Source organism: Phyllostomus discolor, chromosome 13, assembly GCF_004126475.2.
Source record: "Phyllostomus discolor isolate MPI-MPIP mPhyDis1 chromosome 13, mPhyDis1.pri.v3, whole genome shotgun sequence".
Classification (NCBI taxonomy): Eukaryota; Metazoa; Chordata; class Mammalia; order Chiroptera; family Phyllostomidae; genus Phyllostomus; species Phyllostomus discolor.
In genome coordinates this window covers 6,849,477-6,870,203 of record NC_040915.2, presented here as the reverse complement: position 1 = coordinate 6,870,203, position 20,727 = coordinate 6,849,477, and the positions used below count along the sequence as shown (strand labels likewise).

General features: G+C 49.5%; 2 protein-coding genes across 5 annotated transcripts in view; one reads left to right on the top strand and one right to left on the bottom strand.

Moving 5' to 3' along the window:
- Nucleotides 1-4,338, top strand: part of KIF3A (kinesin family member 3A) — a 44,783-nt gene extending 40,445 nt beyond the window's left edge. For all 4 annotated transcript variants that reach the window (XM_028527167.2, XM_028527165.2, XM_028527166.2 and 1 more), the window contains one exon: nt 1,511-4,338. In XM_028527167.2, the coding sequence (XP_028382968.1) occupies nt 1,511-1,559 (49 nt within the window). In that variant the 3' untranslated portion in view covers nt 1,560-4,338. The remainder of the gene's footprint in view (nt 1-1,510) is intronic.
- A 7,582-nt stretch (nt 4,339-11,920) lies between these two features.
- Nucleotides 11,921-18,675, bottom strand: IL4 (interleukin 4). Its single transcript, XM_028528967.2, has 3 exons — nt 18,586-18,675; nt 14,254-14,385; nt 11,921-12,056 (listed from the first exon to the last, which is right to left on the bottom strand). Exons 1-3 carry the CDS (start codon nt 18,622-18,624, stop codon nt 11,961-11,963), a joined length of 267 nt encoding a protein of 88 aa, XP_028384768.2. The 5' UTR covers nt 18,625-18,675; the 3' UTR covers nt 11,921-11,960.
- Between the last annotated feature and the right edge of the window lie 2,052 nt (nt 18,676-20,727).

The window sequence follows — 20,727 nt, the reverse complement described above, 5'->3', positions numbered from 1 at the left end:
AGGCTGTGTGTGTCGTAATGGGATGCTGGAGCCTGAAGCCTCTTCCCTCTCTCCCCGCCCCACAGCAGGTACCGCTGAGCTCGTTTAAAATGGCCACAGAACTGTGAGGCTCCTGAAATGAGAGGGAGCGATCAGCTTATTTTCCCCTGCCCTGAGCAGCCTACTGCGGAGTGACGTGTAGGCGGAGCTGGTGTGGGCCTGATGTGTTCGTGTTGCATGACCTCACAGAGATAGCTGGACGTTTATACATTTGGGGCGGTTGACCTCAGGGAGGAGGAGTCAGTAGTACATTAAAAGTGCACACATTTTACATCTTTACCATTTAGGTGCCAGGGTTAAAACTTTTCCTCTGGTTTCAAACAAGGTAACAAAAAAAGAAAAGAGAAAAAAAAAGAAAAAAGCCCTTTTCCTGTGCTCGCAGAAGCCGTGCGTGTGATGTCACTGAATGAAGCAGGGCAGTGCAGACGGTGCAGCTCGCTCCAGAGCTCACTTGTCCACTTTCAGTAGAAGCGTTCCCCGCTGAGCTCTGCCGTCAGTGGGGGCACTTGCACTGCTCAGTGCACGTGTTTGGTGAACGCTGAGACAGTGGCCTCAGCGCGGGTGAAAAGCAGGTGGGGGAGGGACTGGGACAAGTGGGAGAGGAGCGCTGGCCCCCGCTGGTTTGGGGCATAGGGGGCCCTTGTTTGTTGTTTCTGATTCTTCTCGCTTCAGAGAAGCCAGAAATCAAGTTATTTACACAAGATCTCTCCATTTTTAGCCACTTTTTAAAAAACTATGTGGACCTAAAACAAACAATAAGTTATTTGGATACAGTTTTCAGAATGCTCATTTAAAAATAATACCTTTTTGATTTAATGAAAGAAAAAATCCATGTGAGCCAACCTGGGATGAGCCAGAGCCACCATCCCTGCACCAGAACTAGCCTGCTGTGTTATGAGCACAGTAGAAAGGCAAACACAGAGACACGTGTGCACAGTAGATGGCTCACTGCGACTGGACTGCCGACAATGTTCAGTGCGATGTTCCTCACCAGAAACGCACGGTTCAGGGTGCAAATGAAATCTCGGTGAACACGGTCCATCGCTGCAGTCGTCCCAGGACACGCACATCCGTGCGGTGTTGCCCCAGGTGGTGTGGGCTCTGAGTTTCACTGAATGAGCCTGCGCCTTTAGCTGACCCAGAAGAGATCATCAGGGGGTTCAGTCTGGCAGGCACGCAGCTCACTTGGCCTGGCTGCGTTGTCCGGTCCAGTTTGGGGAATCATCATCTACTCAGCCCCTCGGCTCTCCGGGTGGGGGCGGGGCACCGTGCTCTGTCACCTAATCCAGGTGACCTTCCCTTAGCTGAGGAGGCAGCCAGTCGAGACCCCTTAACTTGGCCAAACCTGTCTGCCCTTGGCCTGTTTCTAGGCCCCGTGGCCCCATTGTTGTGTCTGCTACGTAATGTAAAGTGTTTGCATTTCAGCCTTTCAGGAAAGTCTTCATGTTTTCTTTCTCTCTTCTCCAAACAGAAAGCGTTCTGCAAAGCCTGAAACCGTAATTGACTCTTTACTTCAGTAAATGTTACAGACTTAAAGTCTCAATAAAAACTAGTGATATCCTGATGCCTGGATGAGATATTTAATTAAAACACTGAAGACTTATGTAATTTCACGGAGCAGAAGCTGTAAATCATGGAGTAAGACTGGAACTCTAGTAGTTTGCCTAATAACTTTTTGTCTGTACGTAAGTTAATATATTAGAATTGCACAACTGGTCATTGTTCAGGTAGCCGTGTCACCCTTCAGCCTGTCCGGTGCGGGGAGGCTGGGGGAGCGGCCCCTGCTCCAGAGAGCTGCAGCGAAGTGCACTCATGAGTCTGCTAGTAGTTTGCTCAGCTGCTGCCTGTTCACCTAACTGGGTGTGTTGTGTTCTGCACATCGGAGGTGGCAGCTCTGACCGCCCTGTATTGCGCTGTGCCAGGTGAGCGGAGGGGCTGCGCACCTCAGCTGTGAGTCAGCCCTCACGTCCGCCGATCCGCTGACCTAGGTTCTACTCCCTGTACTGTCATTTATTGCACTCTGAGTACTAGATGATCTGTAGATTTGTCATTTAACAGACAGTCTTTAGAAGTGTACCTGTTTAAAAAGCAAAAGCTGAAGATGTTTCAGCTAGATTTCTCTTGACCTTTTTTGCCATTTTGAGTTTAAGTCAAATATACTTTTGATTTCATGTTCTCTTGAAACATTGAGTTTGTACCTAATTATAAAGGAGTCACAGTTGCAGAAAATTCAGATGCTAAATACTGGTTGCTAATCTCTGCCCATATGTGTATATTTAAAAAAAAAATCATTGTGAAGTGTGATTAATGGATGCTTTCATCTGAGTTCTAAGTTTTGGTGAAAATTGCTATGTATCTTCCAAAACTGAGAAAGTCTCCATTTTCCAGAAAATGCAACCAAAGCAAGAAAAGTGGCTTTTAATTCTTTGCCTTTAAAATACTTTTTTTCTTTGATCATCTTCCTCTAAAAATGAAAATAATTTTTATTTTAAAGTAAAATAAGTTGTAATAGATAGTATTGTGATTTCCCTGTTGGCTGCTTGCAAAATTTTTATTTTTTTCAACATGCTACATCTATACCAATTAATATGTCTTTTGTGAACTTTCACATAAATTAGTATGAAGTTCACCTTATTTTAGGAGTTGGATGAAACATTGGTTCATCATGACAAAGCTGTGTAGAGAGTGGGGGTGAGTGAGGTTGGCAGCCTTGTGAGGCGGGGGTGAACACCTGTGTCCCAGCGGTGTGTCCTGCACGTCTCGTGCAGCTGCGTGTTTGCTCGGCGAGGAGAATTGCATCCCTGGCAGCGTCTCCTTGGTGACGTGCGAGACAGACACCCATGATTTGGCTCTGGGAGGCACCGTGCATGTGCTGTGCAGACGTGAGTGAAGCCGCATCTTGTGAGAGCTTGGTGTGCGCAGGCGGGGCGGCCCTGTGTGCGCCTCTGACTCTGTCAGTGATCGCTCTGGAGAAACCTTCTTTTGAAAGTCCTTGCTTCTAGCCTGTAAGCATCCAGCCAATAAGAAAGGAATAGCTTCTGCATTAAGCTCTAAAACACTACAGAGAACTTAAGCCAGTGTGCTGGGTTTTTTCTGCCCCACTCCCCTGCAATGATGAAAAGAAACCTGTAAGAAGTCAAAGCTGGAGCGACTTTGAGAACAGGCTGCTGAGGCAGTTTTTTTTAAAAGCACTTACATTAGAATTGATAAAACTGATTATACCAGACAGATGATAAATATCTGTCTTATGAAATGCCGAAATTAGGTCTCAGAGGTGGGCCTCAGTAACTGCAGGGGAACGCAGGGCCCCGGCCGCACAGCCGCCCCTTTAGCTCCGGCCGGGGCAACTCCGTGCTTTCCTCACACTCACTGTGTCTGTGTGCACAGAGCAGACATTGTACAGCCTCAGTGTTAACTTCATGTGAGGAGAGAGATGAGCAGACCTGCTCATTATATGAAATAGGTTTAAAATGAGTTTCACATAGAAATAGTTTTTTGAATGGGAATTTTCTTTTTAATTTAAAGAATTAAAATTTATTTATTAAAATGAGCCTTGGTAGAGTGTTATTTGTTTGTGGTATGTTCTTTAATATACTCTGTAATTATATATGCTGATAGTTAGGATATTAAAGATAGCAGTAGTCCCCATTTTTGTATAGATTCCCGTAAAGTGTAAGATTAATCGAGGGGGAGGGCCTGCATTGTGTGTTCACCCCGCAGACGGAACCTGCTGGAGAAGCTGTGTCATCTGCTTTTCTAGGCAAAGGGGACCTTTCTTTGTGGCAAGAAAGTTAAGGTCACTTTGGGACTGGGGGGATGCCTCTTCATCTATAACATTTTTTGAAAGTTATGTTTATGGTTTTGGGTTGTTTCTTTGTTTCTCTTTAGTCTTTAAAAAATGTCTTTCCTCTTAACTCTTAGGGAAGGTTCCCGTCTTCCCTACAGGGCTGTGAATTAAGGAATGGGTGGGCTGGACATTCCAGTACGCTAGTGTCTGCCCAGTTTCTCAGTGTACACATTTATTTTCTTGATTCGAAATACTAGAAGAAAGCATAGATCTTCCTAGTGCCTTTGAACTTACATAGTAGTCTGATTAGTTTAAATCATTAACTTCAGTAACATTACTACAATACTGTATACTGGCCAAAATGACAAATTATACAATGAGTTTGTTGCATTAATTTCAAAAGCCACACTTCTATTATATTTTATGTATAAATTGTATTTGTTCAAGTTGTATATATTGATATTGTATATATGTGTAGCATGGTTAAATAAGAAATAAAAATGTTTACCTAATGTCTGTAGTAGTGATCTGCTTCTTTACCAAACTGTTTTGGTGTTTACGTCCATCCTGCTATTAATAGTCAGGTTTTAGTGCTGGGCATCTCGGTTTCATGTGGTTAACATCACACCTGGTTTAATTTCACACCCAGAAACTCATACCAGTATGGGTCTTCCAACAGAAGCCAGGGAAGGATGTTTTTAAATGTGCTTCTTGCCCTGGCTGGGTGGCTCAGTTGGATGGAGTGCTGTCCCATGCACCAAAAGGTTGCATGTTTGATCCCCAGTCAGGGCGCATGGCTTCAGTCCCCAGGCGGGCTCTGTACGGGAGGCAGCCAATCAGTGTTTCTCTCTCTCTCCATCTTCCCCTTCCTTTCTCTGAAACCAATAAAAAAATCCTTGGATGTGGATTAAAAAATATGTTTATCCAGGTTTTGTTATCCTTTTCATTAGGTGTTGGAGAAAAGAAACTTAAAGAAATGTGTTTGCAGAATATATCTCACTGAAACGCACAAGAAGATATTTCTGAGTGGTAATGATATCATGCTCTTTCAAAAGGTATTAATGAGCTTAAAATATCTCTAAAGTAAACATGGCTTGGATTATTCTTAATCATGGCTCCTTTTGACAAATATTTCTCAATCATCAGACACGGTGCTGAGGAGGTCTTAAGCTCACAACGGGTGTCCAGAAGTTTGGTTTGTTGGCCAGTTTCAAAAGGACTTAAGTGTGCTCTTTGCATAGGTGAGGAGCCTCCTGCAGCCGCCTCAGGGCCTGTGATCTTCCTCTGCTCAGCTGCTGGCTTCTGTAAAACTCCATCGCTCGAGCACGTGTGCGTGAGTGCATGTGTGCGTAGCATGAGGACAGTACCTGGTGCCTCCCTTGCACACTGCCTCCTCTCTCCCACTGGGCTCTGGAGCTGTGACTCACTTCCATCAAGCAGCATGTTGTCCACCCCAACTTCTTACGAAGACCCTCCAGAAATCTTTTTTTTAAAAGATTTTATTTATTTATTTTTAGAGAAAAGAAAGGGAGAAAGAGAGGGAGAGAAACATCAGTGTGTGGTTGCCTCTTGCCCACCCCCTACTGGGGACCTGGCTGGCAACCCAGGCATGTGCCCTGACTGGGAATCAAACAGGCTGGCACTCAACCTACTGAACTGGGGCCTGAATTGATAAATTCTTTGGAACTGAGATTAACAAACAAATCATGGGCATATGTATCTTTCACATGAGAGAATTATAATTCCTTAGATAAGTATTCTGTATACATAAAGCCTATACATACAGACTTCCAGCCTTAAAGTGGTACCTCTAAATATTCATTCACTCACTTATTCAACAAATTAATTGAAGTTCTGTTGTATTCATTATGTCTCCCAGCTTCTTCCTGTATTAGGAAGATACTGAAGCATGAAAAGCCAAAACAAAATATAAACTAAAATTTGTGATTAATAAGTTGTCAATCTTGGAGGAATTTCCATTGTTTACAAAACCAGAGTGAATTATATTGAAAAGCAAAATTGGTACAAGACATTTTGTTACCGATGATCCTAATTTTTTTAAAGATTTTATTTACTTATCTTTATAGAGAGAGGGGAAAGGAAGGAAAGAAACACTGATGTGCGAGAGACACATTTACTGGTTGACTCTTGCAAGACCCCCACTGGGGACCTGGCCCACAACCCAGACATGTGCCCTGACTGGGAATTGAACTGACAACACTTTGGTTTGCAGGCCGGCACTCAGTCCACTGAGCCACACCAGCCAGGGCCAGAAATCTTTTTTAATACCATGTACAAACAAAATCAAAACCAAAAAACCCAAGCGTCAGCCGAAGGGACCACAGCTAGCCTGTGCACGGGGGGGGGGGGGGGGGGGGGGGGGGGGGGGGGGGGGGACAACAAACACGGCTCTGCAGCCACAACTTAAGTGAGCGGGAGGAGCCTTCCAAACACGTTTGTCACATTGTATGAGCGTCACATTCTTAAGCCGTTTCATTTGCAAAGCAAATCAGATACTCAGTCCTCCTTCGGAAGTTGAACAAATGTGTGGGAAAATGATTATGAAGAGGCTACTTCAAAAAGAACCCGTTTCCTCTCGGCATTTATCTTGGGCTTCCTGTGACCCAATCTTCAAGCCACTTTTATTGCTGTTATCAGAACATCACTTTGTCTTACCCAAACACGTTTACGGCTCTGACTGAAGAATATGACAGATCAGACATCCTTCCACACCTGCTCCCCTCCCCCATCCCTTTCTTGAGGTCTGGGGAAATTTTAGTTTTTAATCAAAGGCTTTATTCTCCAATTGTACAAAGGAATTTAACTGGGACTTTACAACTGCATACAATATGTCTCAGCATTGATACCAATCTTAGCAAGAGGATATTGCCTAACCCAGCCTAAAAGTACCAGAATCATTACAGAAATACCATGCCAACCTTGATTACTCCTCAGTGTGCCCTGTCCCTCAGTCGTCCGGTGTCTTATGGAAGGGCTGTGTTCCAGCCCTATGCCGAGCAGAAGGCCGTGCAGGGCTCACACCTCCCTCCAGAGGGAGCGGGGCCCAGGAAGTGGAGAGTGGCAGCTCAGCATGCTGAGGGCTGTAGTAAGGAGGGTGACCAGGGAGCTGCCAGGAATGGTGTTCCCAGCGGCCTACTGCTGGGGTGCCTAGCACTTGCCTTTGACCCAAAGGCCAGAAAAGGCTGTGTGTCCTCAGGGGAACTGGGTGGGAGGTGTTAAAGCGGTCCAGTGGGGGGTGGGGGTTGCCAGGTGGGGAGGCATTCCAGGCAGGAAGGGAGCGAGCTGAATCTAGATGCCATGCGCATCGGTGGCATGTTTGAAGTCCGGCGAAAGAGGTGGGGACAGTTGCACCAGGAAAGGAAAGACATGGGCCAGGACCCTGCAGTGAGTTTTCTGTAAGCAGGACTTTAAGTGGATCACTCACACTGTGTGTGTGTGTTAAAGGGATGACTGCTGGGAAGATCGGGAAGGGTTAGGCGGGTGCTGGGAGAGCAGATGCTGTCCCACCGTGTCCTAGAGGCTGACCCCATCATTGTCATGAGCCCGAGGAACCACCTCGCTCTCCCCTCAGCTGGCTCACTGGCACCCATGGCTGGTACCTTGATGGATGAACCATCTGTATCTTCTCTTGCTCACACTGCCTAGCAGGTGCCCAGGCGTGCAGTCAGCACACAAAATATGAGTGCATGCTTGTGTCTGGTTTAACCCTGGTGATTGGAAACACAAAGAGAAGAGGTCGTTTAGAGGCTGAAAGGTGAGGTGGACGGGAAGGGTGGATTAGAAGGGAAACACTTGAGGGAGCTGAAGAGAGAATGTCAGAGTGCTTGGGGCGAAGACTGGTCCAGAAAGTGCTAGGCAGGATGGGAAGCGGCATGTCCACTGGGAAATGGGGCTCCAGCGAGCTGACAGATGAGCCAGGAAATTGGCCCCTGGACCAGAGTAAGCGCTTGTCTCGCCCGCTGCGGGACCTGGCAAGAAATGAGAAGCTAAGCTTGGATGCCGCTAGGGTGGCCATGCTTTACTCTGGGAGAAAGCTGTGCACCCAGCTCTGTCCCCTGACTCCTCAACCTCAGATGGTTTGGGCACCCCGAGAGGGCGACAGGCATGCCATGGGGAGGGAGGGGGAGGAACCCAGGGCCAGGTCATGGGCACAGACATGCCAACAAGTGGCGGCAGGAAGAGAGTCTGGTTTTTACCAGAGGCCAGTGTTTCTAGCTGTGGCCAGGGAGGGTCCAGTAGGGGCGGTCAGCCGTAGTTTTGAGTGAAATGTGTTTTTCTTTTATTTCCTTGAGGTCAGGCTTTGTTTGTTTTCAATTTCAGCTTACATTCAATATTATCTTCTATTGGTTTCAGGTGCACCGCATGGTGGTTAGACAGTCAAACACTTTACAAAGTATCCCCCCCCAGTATTTCCAGTCCCCACCTGGCACCACTGACTGTGTCCCCTAGGCTGTACTCGACTTCCCTGTGACTATCTCAGAACCACCAATTTGTACTTAATCCCCTCACCTTCTCACCCAGCCCCCGAGCCCCCTCCCCGCTGACAGCTGTCAGCCTGTTCTCTACCTGTGAGTCTGTTTAAATTTCATTTTATTCTTTAGATCCTACACATAAGTGAAATGGAAATGGTTTTCTTTTTTTTTTTCTAATTTTATTTTAATCACTGTTCAAGTACAGTTTTCTGTCCTTTACTCCCATCCCAGCCCACCCATCCCTCCCTCCCCACCTTCCTCCCATTTCCACCCCACTTAGTTTTTATCCATGTGTCCCTTATAATTGCTCCTGTAAACCCTTCCCATTCTCCCCAGAAATTCCCTCCCCTCTGGTCTCTATCAGCCTGTTCTCTATTTCAGTGTCTTTGGCTATATTTTGCTTGTTTGTTTGTTTTGTTGTTTAGGTTCCTGTTAAAGATGAGATCATATGGTATTTGTCTTTCACTGCCTGGCATATTTTGCTTAGCATAATGCTTTCCAGCTCCATCCAAGCTGTTGCAAAGGGTAGGGGCTCCTTCTTTCTTTCTGCTACATAGAATTCCATTGTGTAAATGTACCATCATTTTTTGATCCATTCATTTGCTGATGGGCACCTAGGTTGCTTCCAACACTTGGCTATTGTAAATTGTGCTGCTATGAACATCGGGGTGCAAAGGTTCTTTTGTATTGGTGTTTTAGTGTTCTTAGGATATAGTCCCAGCAGTGGAATTGCTGGGTCAAAAGGCAGATCCATTTTTAGTTTTCTGAGGAAGTTCCATACTGTTTTCCATAGTAGTTATACTAGTCTGAAGTGGAAATGGTTTTCTAACAAATCTTTATTTATTTATTTTCCCCATTACCATTTATCCCTCTTATACCCCCTCCCTTCTGCAGTCACCACCCTTTTGTCCATGTCCATGGGTCCTCTTTCCTTTTTGCTCCATCCCTCCACCCCGCAACCTTCTCCTCACCCCCACTAGCTGTCAGCCTGCTCTCCATCTGTGAGTCTGTCTCCATTTTCCTTGTTAGTTCCGCTTGTTCGTTAGATTCCACGTATGAGCGACATCATATGGTACTTGTTTTTCTCTGAGAAACATTTTTTCTTTCACTTATTTATTCAGTAAGTATTTATCACCTACTAATGCCAGTTGGAGACGCACTGCTCTCACAGGTAACCTGGAGAAATAGCTGCAGCAGGGAGGGAGGGGCTCCACCAATGCCCCGCATTCCAGGCACAGGTGGGAGAGGAGGCTCCTGGGTGAAGCGGACCTGGGCTGGGGCTAAACTGAGTTTCCCAGATGAATGTGCTTAAGTGATGGATGCCTCAACTTTCCCTTACCCCGAAGTTTCTTCCCTCGCTCCTTTTCACCATCCTCAGTCCGTGTCGCCTCACTCGCTCCCTTGGCAAACTCGCGGCTCACTGTTGGGTGCTGCCCTCCGGAGCCCGGCCTCAGGTCTCTGGAAGTGAGCAGAGACTCGGTTGCACCCTCTCCGCTGGAGCTGCTCTCACGGCAGACCTGCCTGGAGCCTGCAGGTGTCCTCTCCACAGCCTAGTCTGAAGGTTTCTTCCCAACAGCCTTTGTTTCGCCATCCTGGCCTCACACACACACGCTGCCAACCCACAGCTCATATCCTGTGGCAGACGACAGCTCACATTAGCCATCAAATGCAAATGAGCCTCCATCAAAGGAGAAGGGAAACGAGTGTGCTGAGGGTGGCCTTAGAAGCCGCCATGCCTCTCTTGGTTGCTGTTGCCCTTGGCATCTGCTATTTCATGTGGGCAGGGTGAAACTGGCTGTGGTCTGGGTGAGACTTGAAGCTTTTGATTTGTTCCCTTATTTTGAAAGGGTTAAAAAGATATTGCATGTTTTGGTAGAATTTTAGTACGAGTATTAATTGTTGTCACATATGTGTGAGCGAGGGTGAAAAGTGCTCATTCATGGCTGCGAGATCCACATTCTGGCAGAGGACCTGTCTTCAAAAGACAGGCTTCGATGACTTGACACTTGCTCTTTTTCCCTTTAATCTTTGTAAATGGCAGCTTTATGGGGATGTAGCTCACACACTGTGAAATTCATCCTTTTAGAGGGCACAGTTCAGTGGTTTTTAGTGTAGCGCCGCTATTGCATGTCGGTACATTTCATTACTCCCCAAAAAACCCCTGTGTCGGTGAGCGGCCACTCTGCATCTGCAGCCCTCCTGCCCCGGCCCCGGCCCCTCTCGGCCAGCATTCTGCTTTTCTGTCTGTGGATTCACCTCCCTGGACATTTCATATAAACGGCAGCACACTCTATGCAGCCTTTCGTGTCTGGCTTCTTAGCGTGATGTTTTTGAGGTTCATCCCTGTTGCAGCCTGTGTCAGCATTTCATTGTTTTATTTTTTTAATATTTTATTTATTTATTTATTTATTTATTTATTTTTAGAGAGGGAAGGGAAGGGAGGGAGATAGAGACAAACATCAATGTGCGGTTGCTGGGGGTCATGGCCTGCACCCCAGGCATGTACCCTGACTGGGAATCAAACATTTCATTGTTTTTATCGCTGAGTAACGTTGCGTAGTGTGGCTATGGCCTGTTGTGTCGGTCCGGCCCTGGGCTGATTGGCCCTCGGACTGCTTCCCCTTTCGTGCTGTTGTGAGGGGTGCGGAGAACATCTGGGGAGAGGCTCTGTGGGTCCCCCGTGCTCAGTTCTCCTGGACGGGCACCTCAGGCTGGCATGGCTGCACTGCAGCAGCTGTGTTAGCCTGTCTCGGACCTGCTGCTCTGGGTTCCTTCCCGTCACACCGGCAAACGTACAAAGCGGAGCAGGACAGTCCCCACAGTGTGCCCACCCCCGTGTACCACAGCCAGCCCACGACCTGCCTTGCCGACTATTTTTTGACTTTTCAACTTTAGATATTGTGCGTCGATTTCCCTATTGGAAAGCGAGGGTTTGCTTCATTAACTTGTCCCTTCCAAATGTTTCATAGTAAATTATTTTTAGATCTTCTCTTACCTTTGTAATTTTGAATAAACACTTAAATTTCTGGTTCTGATTGCATCAACCTTAGACGGTGCTGTGTGATGGCTGCCTCAAGGAGTGAGCTGGGGGCACTGCCCCGCTCGCCCGGCCAGTCCGCTTGGCCTCACAGCTGTTTTTGGCTGCACCTCAGGAATGTCGGGCTGGTCGCATCGACAGTCTGTTCTGGAATAATTCTCCCGTGCTTTGTCTGCTGGTCTGCAGGCTTGAGCATCAAGCACATTTACATTGTTAGGACTTTAAATCTTACTCCCTGCAGAGCCGAGCATCCAGCTGGCACCTTCTGCATTTAGAATGCTTTGCTGGTCCCTGGTCTCCCGGACGCCGCACTCTGTGAGCTCTCTCACCACTTCTGTCTGACGTGGGACTTGTTCTCTTTCCTCACTCCGTGCGTCCTGTCCCCAGCTGGAGAGAGGAGAGCCATCTCTCCTTTTAGACTTGCACTCTGGGTTCTCAGTAAGTAAAACTGGTCTCCCCAAAAGTTGTCAAGGAAAGTGCCAGTGCTAGTGAAGCAACACCATGCCATCAGGTTCTACATATACTTTATTTTATGATGAGCTATAAATATATAAATAGTTTTAAAATAAGGCCATTAAAAACTCATAAATTAAAACATTCAGCTTCAACCCCTTGCGTATTTCTGCTGCATCATCCTCCTTAACCTTTCCAGGAAGTCTCTCAGTGTACTCATCCTGACTTCATTCACGGAACACGTGATCTGCGAAAGAAACAGCTCGTTAGCTTGTGCTGCTGAATATTTGGGTCCCGCCCTCACGCCTGTCTACTTGAGTCAGGCCCACTCTCGTGTTTGCACCTGAACAACGATCCAAGCTGGGCCTCAGGCCAGCCTGCCCGGAGTCTGACTCTGCCCCAGGCCCGCCGGCTTCGCCTGCTTTCTGTGCACAGCGCCTACTCTCCTGGGAGTGGCTCCTGTACCCACTGTAGGTACTGCCCTCGGGGGTGCCACCGTGTTGGAGAGGTGTGTCCACACTGCTAGGTGCAGCTTGGGGCTGCAGCATGGAGGCGGAGGCTGACACTTGTCCCCTGCTGCCCACTAAACAGCAGCACCAGGGCTGGGTGGCGCATATGGTGGGAAGGGTCCCAGGTCCTGCCACCAGGCCACTGCTCCAGTCCGTCTCTCAGCCCCGGACAAACCACTGCATTTATAAAATACTTCCGCTCGCTCTTTGTAAAATGAGAACGATAGTGTCGATTTTGTAAGACTATTAAGAGGATTAAAAGAGAATGCGTGTGATGCCAGCTTCCTATTCCGTTACCTTATCTCGTGGATAGATAAGGTGGCAGGCCCTGGGAGGGAGGGATGTCCCCAGTTCCTCTCCTGGGCGTTACGTGGCATCCACTCAGGCTGTCCCTCCTTCTGCACTGTCGGCTCCCTGGCCCCTGGGCTTTTCCCACTGGTCCACGAGTATGCTGAGTGTGTACCCCACCTTCAGAGAGCCCCCCTCATTCCACACCTGCCCTCCAACTATTGGTCCATTCCTCTGCTGCCTTATAGCAAAACTCCTCCGGGGAGCTCTCCGTGCTCACTGCCCCTCCCGTCCGTTCCTCCCATTCCTGCATCTCATCATGTCGGCATCTGCGACGCCCTCTGTCACGCCAGGCCCAGTGGCCACCTCTTCACCTGACTTGACCTTCCAGGACATTCGACACACTTGGCCATTCCCTCCTTCTTAAGAGCACCGTCACTTGCCTTCCGGGCACCACACACTCTTCAGCTTCCTACCACTTTGTGGCTCCTCCTCAGTCTCTTGCTGGACCCTCTACCTGACCTCTGGCCGCCAGCGCCTCCGGATCCAGCACGTGACCGCCCCTGCCCCGGCCATCTCTGTGCCTTTCAGGTCTCCACCTTTAACTGACATCTCTGGGAGGACTTGTCATTTTATACCATAGCCTCTGACCTCTCCTCTAAGCTTCAGACTTTTCCAGCAGTCTCAACATCTCCACTTGGCTGCCAGCACATACGGCAAACTTAGTCTGTAGAAAATTAAACTCCTGGTCTTCTGCTCAGCCTCTAGCCCTGCTTTGTCCCTGCCCTTCCATATCTGTCCTCATCAGCCACCTCCCAAGGGCTCCGGCCAGGAACCAGGAGGTCACCTTTCACTCGTGCCCGCTCACCCACACTCTAGACCTGTCACCTCATCCTTCTGGCTCTGATTTTTGTTACACCCCACATCTAACAGCCTCTGCTGCTCCCCGCTTTCAAAACCACCACTGCCTTCTGCCCCGGGGTGCTGCAGCGGCCTACAGTGGGTCACCTGGCTTTGCCGCTGACCCTCCTTCAGTCTCTTCCCCTCCCTCCCGGCAGCCAGAGTGAGTGTTTTAATCCCCAAAGTCCTGTCACAGCTTGTGCCTTGCTCAAAACCCTGTGGGTACTTCCCAGCACACCTGGGGCAGAAGCCAAAGGCCCAGTGCAATGGGATGGCCTGCTGGGCCCCCTTGCTCGCTCTGCTCCAGCCTCGTCCTCATCTCTGAACACAGGGAGCCCGTCTCTACCTGCGGGCCTTTGCGCAGCGGTCCCCCAGGAGGCCTGCTCCCTCGCTTAAAGTAAATATTTTCTCAGAGGGCATCACCAGCTCCTAAGTCAGCCCTCTCCCTCCCTCCTCACCCCGTGCTCTTTATTGCTCTATTTTTCTGCACAGCACTAACCACTGCGGGACATCACAGGACCAGTCAGTCTGCTTTTCTCTCCCTCCTCCCAGAACATTCTGCAGGACAGGGCCTCTGCCTTCCTCCCTTTGATACTGTGCTCCCAGGGCCCAGAACTGCACACGGGCCTCCACGAGTACGAGGCAGCTGAGTGAAGGTTGGTTAAAACGGGACCACCACTCGTAAGGAGGAGTGGTGAGATGGGAGGGCGCCGTGGGGAGCCACGCTGTGGGCGCAGCACAGCTCACCTTGTTGGCCATGCCGTTGAGGTTCCTGTCCAGTTTTCTCAGGGACCTATTGGTCTCCTCACAGTTATGGTGCATGTACACCTGCCGCAGCACCACCGCGACCCTGCAGAAGGTCTCCTTCTCGGTCATGTTCTAGAAAGAGAAATTCCAGTGTTACATACGAGCTCTGTTTTGAACCTGGGAGAGAGATCTTTCCTTCTGGTTTCTTTTTTCTGGGAAGATGGGGGGTGGTGAGGGTAAGTTAGCTCAGCTACGGTGCAGGTGTCCCAGGATGCCCCTCCGTGGGAGCGAGAATTCCGGTGGCTCCCCCCAGCCAGGAGCTTCGGTAAGCCAGCTCCCCCAGGGGCCTGCAAACCCAGCCGTGTTTCCTCAGGAGCTCTCTTAGTTTCTTTTCCCTCAGAGCGTTTTGCTGAACGGGCAGCAGAATAAAGTCTCTGAACTAGGCACGTTACAGAGCAGTGATCTGAAAAGGCAGACCCACCTCTCTGGGGCCCAGGGCTGTTTCTCTACATGACACAGCTGTTCTCTCTGTGGAAGGTGCCTCATTCCAATCAGGTTTTAGAATCCAGGTTTCCCTCCTTAGTAACTGGATGCCCCTTTGGCCTGACCAGGGCTGCTTTGGACCTCACGCCTCTCCCACGACCCCTTAGCCATCTCTAAGGGAGATAGTGGTTTATGCAGAAACTCAGCATCCAGGTGAAAACGTAAGACATTTCCCCACAGTGAGGTGAGGGCCAGGGCCAGGGCCAGGGCCAGGGTCAGGGTCAGGGTGAGGTGCCCCAGGAGTCTGGCCTCGGGGGACCAGGGAAGCTCCCGAGAGAATATACCATTGAGCTGGGCCTTGTCAGGGGCCTTGGACCTTGAAAGTGTAAGATCAGAGCCTCCTTGGAGTGCTGGCAGCTCCGGATGGGGGTCTGGCCACCTGACTCTTTCTGGGGACATTTGGGGACGTCCAGGCAGGGGAACTGTTCTTAGAGGGATTGTGTCTCGGTCTGAATGGGACCTGGTGCGAGATACCGAGTCACAGAGCCTGGAGCGTGGCCTTGCCTGAGTCCCATCCAGCTCAGACAGCTCTCTCTGGCCCCTGCCCGGATGTGCTCTGGTCCCTTGCCACCCACAGTGTGGCCCCGGGCAGCGGCACAGGCATCGAGTGGGAGCTGGTTAGAAATGCCAACTCTCGGGCCCCACTCCCACCCCCACTGAGTCACGAATGTGCATTAGCAATGTCCCCGGGGTTTTTTTTTTAATACCAGAAGCACTGTCCAAACAGCTTAGTTACATATTTTTTCTCATTATCAAGGTAATATAAGTTTGCTACAAAAGTTGTATATATCCAACAAAAATGAATTCACTCATTATCCCACCAGCCAGAGATAACCACTGTTAATATTTTGGTAAGTATCTTCCAGGGTTTTTAAAAATACTTGTTTCAAAATAGGGACCAGCCATTGGTACTGCTTTGTAACTTTTTACACTTAACACATAATACAAACATTTTCTTACATCCTTCAAAAGCATTTGGAACGTGGGATCGAGAGCTCTGTGGGAACGCACGGCATGTTCATACCATAATTGATCAGCCCCCTATTATTGCAGGGTTTTGCCTCTGTAAATGATGCAGCAGTGAGTCACCTGTGTGAATCTCTGTGTTCACCTCTTATTTCTTCAGGCTACTTTCCAGAAGCCCCAGAAGTCCTAACTACGATAGCTCCCGGCATGCCCTGCAGGGGGTGTGCCATGGGCAGGACCCCTGAGAGGGCATGCATTGAATGAACTGGTTAAAAGGCCCCTCCTGGGCCCTGATCCTAGTTGGAAGTTGAAGAGCAACACCAGTATCTCTAGACTCCGGGAGCCAAGAACCTCCCATGAATCAGGGGGCTTTTTGAGCAGGCAGCGGGCGAGGCTAAGGTGACGGCATGCTACCTGTGGACGCACCTGAGGCAGACCCTCTGTGCCTGCAGAGGGAACAGTGAGGTTTGAGAGGGCAGAGAGGAGAAAAGCCCTTTTGCTTATTTTTCCATCAAAACCTAGTGAGATTTTGAGAAACTGGCCTGGAGCCTAGAAATTAAACTGCCTCTTAGTTTTGTGAATGTGGCCATGTGTTATAGGAAAACCCTCCGAAAATTTTGTTAAAGGAGAGTTGGATAAAACAGGAATTGAAAAGGGTTTGGATCAAACCTTAAAAACACCTAATTGTAAAGGCTGTTCTAACGAAGGGCCCTAAAGCTTCAGTTCCGTCAGGTGTGGCAGCAGCAGGAAGATGCCCTGCGCCGGCTGCTCGCAGCCGCTAGTCCAGCCTCCTCTGCCCGCGTGTGGCCAGCACAGCGCAGGGGCAGGGGCAGGGGCAGGGGCAGAGGCACACTTCCATGCCCCCCCCCCCATGGACCCTGAGGTCTAGAGCTGCTCTGGAGAGGAGGCTCCAAGGGGAGGCCCAGGCTCGTGCCAGGAGGACGCGGCCCTCGTGGGAGCGTCAGAAGGGCGCAGCGCCGTCTGGGAGGCTGCTTCTGCGGCAGTAGACCTCCGGCTGGGTTTGTGGCCAGCTTCAGGGAGCGTCCTCAAGACTCCCTTACTGCCACTTCTGCCCAAATGTAGTCAGCCAGTGCTGTGTATGAGAAAACCCTTCACTTTCACTTAAAAAAAAAAATGGAGGGTGGACAGAGCTTTCTGAAAAATTATGAACTCTAGCTCTCTCTGGTAGGAAATACCTTCAGCTAATTGCCCACCAGGAAACCTGTCAGAGACCAGCCCACCTGCTTCTGCACTCTGCTTCTCTGCACCCAGGTTTTGTCTTCCACCCAGAACTGTATCATCTTACAACTGCACTTTCCACCAGCTCAAGAGCTGGGTTCCAACCAGCCTTCAACATCACTTTCATTTCTTCAGATGTGGAAACTGAGGCACAAAGAGCTGCGCAGGCTCGCCAAAGGCCACACAGCTAGTTCATGGCAGAACCAGGGCTAAAACCACAGGCTGGCTCTCGTTCAGGCCCCTGCTCTTCCTCCAGGCCCTGCCTTGGTTGGGCCCTCTGGAGATCCAGCACACAAGGCCGTGGACTCTTGTCTATTTTATATGTATACACACACATACATAAATATGTATGTATATCTATGTATACAAAATATTACTATATCACATTAACATACATAATTTTATACGTATATAAAATCTCCAAGTCCTTCTAACCTACTGATAGACAGAGTCTGATACATAATGAGATTCTGAAGGACAAAATTATATAATATATATTCTTACATAGGACACATTTTATATAATATTGTATAGAATTATATTACACTATTATCCATTATTGTATATCGGGTTCCTAGAATAATCTTTAATGAAGCGAGGTGTCCAGGTAAAGGCCCGAAGAAGAGTTTTCTCATGAAGTATGACGGGCCTGCCTGGGGCCCAGGTGCTGGGGTGTGGCCCTGCCCAGCCCACTCCTGCCCTTCACTCCTGGCCAGGCTGCCCCCCTAGTGCACGTGGAAAGCAGGTGGTTAGGAGACCACTGGTACATTGAAGCTTTGGGTTTTTCACTCTCAGTTGTGTGTTTCCATGAAAACAGGAACTGATGTGCACGAAGCCATCGATATATCTGCAGTCGTGTGTTTGTCAGAGAAAATGCACTATCAGCTGTCAAATCTGTCTCCTCCCACTGCAGATGGAGGGGCGGGGGTGAGACATGCAGGAGGTGGGAAGGTGAGATGCCCGAGCAGCCAGAAGCAGGGATGAGTCGGACCTTGTCTGGCAGGAGGCTCTGGACCAGGCTGGAGGGGCACCGGCAGGACAGAGCGAGCCGAGGGTCTGTGCACAGCCACCCCGGAGCCGGTGGGCCCAGAGATGACCAGGCTGCGGAAGAGGAGGGGCTCTGGCAATACCCTCTCTGTAGCCATAGGAAGTCTCTTAGACAAAATGAAAGCTCCCTCAACCTGTAATCTCAATATCTGTTTTTGTGAGAGCATTTGGTTTTTCGGAAATGTACGGGCCAGAAAACTCTCTCCTTCGACAAGCGTTTACCGAGTGCCTCCTATATCCCAGGCTCTGCGCCAGGGCTGGGTAAGTCCTAGAGAGCCCGTCCTCGGCCCGGAGCCAAAGTGGGATCACAGAATCCAAGCTTTCTACTACACATCTTCTAGGTCAGGTGCCACCAGAAACACCAAAACATGTTTTGAGAGTAAAGATCAGAATTCTCATTCTTTGAAAACATGTAACACCTTATAGTTAAGTTCAGCCAGTTCACTTTCTGTTCAAAGTTTCTTGTTCAAACACTTGTAAATGGCTGCCCTGTCCCAAGTCACCCAACTGCCAGGCAGACCACCCGGCAGTGCTTACCTTTGGGGCGGCCAAGACGTCGGCTATGGGCAGCTCCATGCACGGTGGATCCTTGGCCCCAGCAGAAACGAGAGACAAGAGACAGAGTCACTTCCAACTGCACAAAATAATCCTTGCCAGGCAGCCTCCACTCCCTCAAGCTGAGGAAACTTCTTTAGTCCCTCAGCAGGGGAAGAGGGGGTGGGCAGGGAAGCACCAGGGGACAGGGTTCCCATCAACATCTACCAATGACCACCTCACAGTCCAAGAAAGACCCACAGCCTCACTGCACATGAACAGCCGGTGCCAGAGAGCTTACTCACCTTTCCCATGAGGATATTCAGCGTCTTGATGGTCTCTTGTAAGGGGATGTTGAAATTACGTCCGTGGATGAAGTTGCTGCTACATGCTAGTAAGCAGACCAGAACTGGGATCAGGTGGGCGGGGAGACCCATGGATAGATCTGTCCTCACAATGACAATGCGAGGCAATGAGTTTACCAGGAGAAGCTAACAATGCAATTCTGACAATGATATCTCTATATATAGATTTAAAATTGCTGAAACCAAAGGAAAATGAGTTTACATTGGAAATTTTCATTACACCAGGTTGGGGCCAATCAGCACCTCTCTTCCAGGAGAAAAAATATGCCTCACAGAAACAGGTAAAATGTTCCTGTGAAATCAGACCAATAGGAAAATGAAACCTTTTTTTCAAATTAACTACAAAGTATCAGCATAGGAAATTACACCATAATTTGCTCTTTAGATTAATCTTATCAGCTTGGGGTTGTTGCTGGCTTGTTGCTTTGCAGGAAGAGGCCACAGGTGTCCGAATTTGTTTTAGTGCAATCCTCCTGGGGAAAGATAGAGTAATATCAAGAAAGCTTGACTTGAATGGTATTTTAACCTGGCTTTTTCCAAGTATGGGTGGCATCTTGGAAACTTCTTTTGTGGAAAAGGTGATCTGGGGTTCTACATCTCAGTAGAAGGCAAGTAGCAAGCACAGATCTCCTGCTCTAGCACTCAGGTATGCCATTCTTCCAGGTGAGGGCCAGGAGCGCCCGCGGGGGCTCAATTCCAGTCCCAGCAGGTCCTTAACAGGAAGGGGGCAGTAGGCACATTAGGTCCGTCCCGAGGTTTCAGGAATGGAACTTAAATACATCTTTAGCTAAAAGAGACACCACCTTACTGATTTACAGATCAAATGACTTTGTCAATGGCTATCACCCACCTGCTGCTTTAGTCCCACTGCCCAGGACCCGGTGAGGTGCTGAGCACCCCGTGGTCACACACGTGCAGCAGGATGGCAGTGCTCCCGCGCGCCATGCATGCCCCCCCCGCACCATGCATGCTCCCCCCACAAACCTCTCCTTTCCTTCCCTCTCTACTTCCCTTGTTCCAACCCCCCTCTCCCTCCAGGAGGTCACAAAGGAGAGATGGCTGCGGAGGTCGTTCCTGCACTTTGGACCTTATCACAACGGCCAGCGCCCTGTGAAGGACAGGGCTGGGGTGATTGGGGCAGGAAGGCCCTTCGACCGTATTGAAGGTGCCTCCATTGGGACTGGGCGACAGGCTTGCCCAACTCAAGGCCATGACTGCTGACGGCAGTTGCGTGGAGGTGGGCGGCCCTGCCGGGGCTAAGGGCGGAGCCTCCACCAGACTGCCCTCCCTTCCCACGCCAGCTGCAGGTGTGGGGGTTTCCGCCCACTCTCACCTCCCGCCGACTGGCTACAAATTCCAGAGTCCGCATGATCCCCTCAGGTTCAGTAATTTGCTGGAATGACTCAAAACTCAGGAAAGCGCCACGTATTTTCATTACAGCAAAAGGAGGCTAATCAGATATAGTCAGGTGGTGAGGTCCCCCAGGGTTCCCAACAGGAAGCTGCCACCCTCCCCTCCTTGTGGAGTGAGAGTGTGTCCCCTCCCCAGCACCTGAACGTGTGACACAGGCGGACCACTTCTAAGCAGACAGCTCACCCGGGTGCCCACGTGCAGTGTCACGGGGTGGCATTCCATAGGCACCACTGCTTGAGTGGCTGGTCGCTCCGCTGGCCTTATGCTGGGCCCCTCCAGAGAGAGAGAGGTTGGGCTGATACCACAGTAGCTCAATGGTGTGGCCGACCGCCCACCCCTGCCTCTCCCCACCCTGTCTTGAGTGGCC

What these genes read in the sequence shown, in the direction of transcription:
- IL4 (XM_028528967.2), bottom strand. Translation starts at nt 18,624, where the DNA reads ATGGAGCTGCCCATAGCCGACGTCTTGGCCGCCCCAAAG. An exon ending in ACGTCTTGGCCGCCCCAAAG is followed by an intron (nt 14,386 to 18,585) that starts GTAAGCACTGCC and finishes TTCTCTTTCTAG; the next exon opens with AACATGACCGAGAAGGAGAC. An exon ending in TCAACGGCATGGCCAACAAG is followed by an intron (nt 12,057 to 14,253) that starts GTGAGCTGTGCT and finishes TTTCTTTCGCAG; the next exon opens with ATCACGTGTTCCGTGAATGA.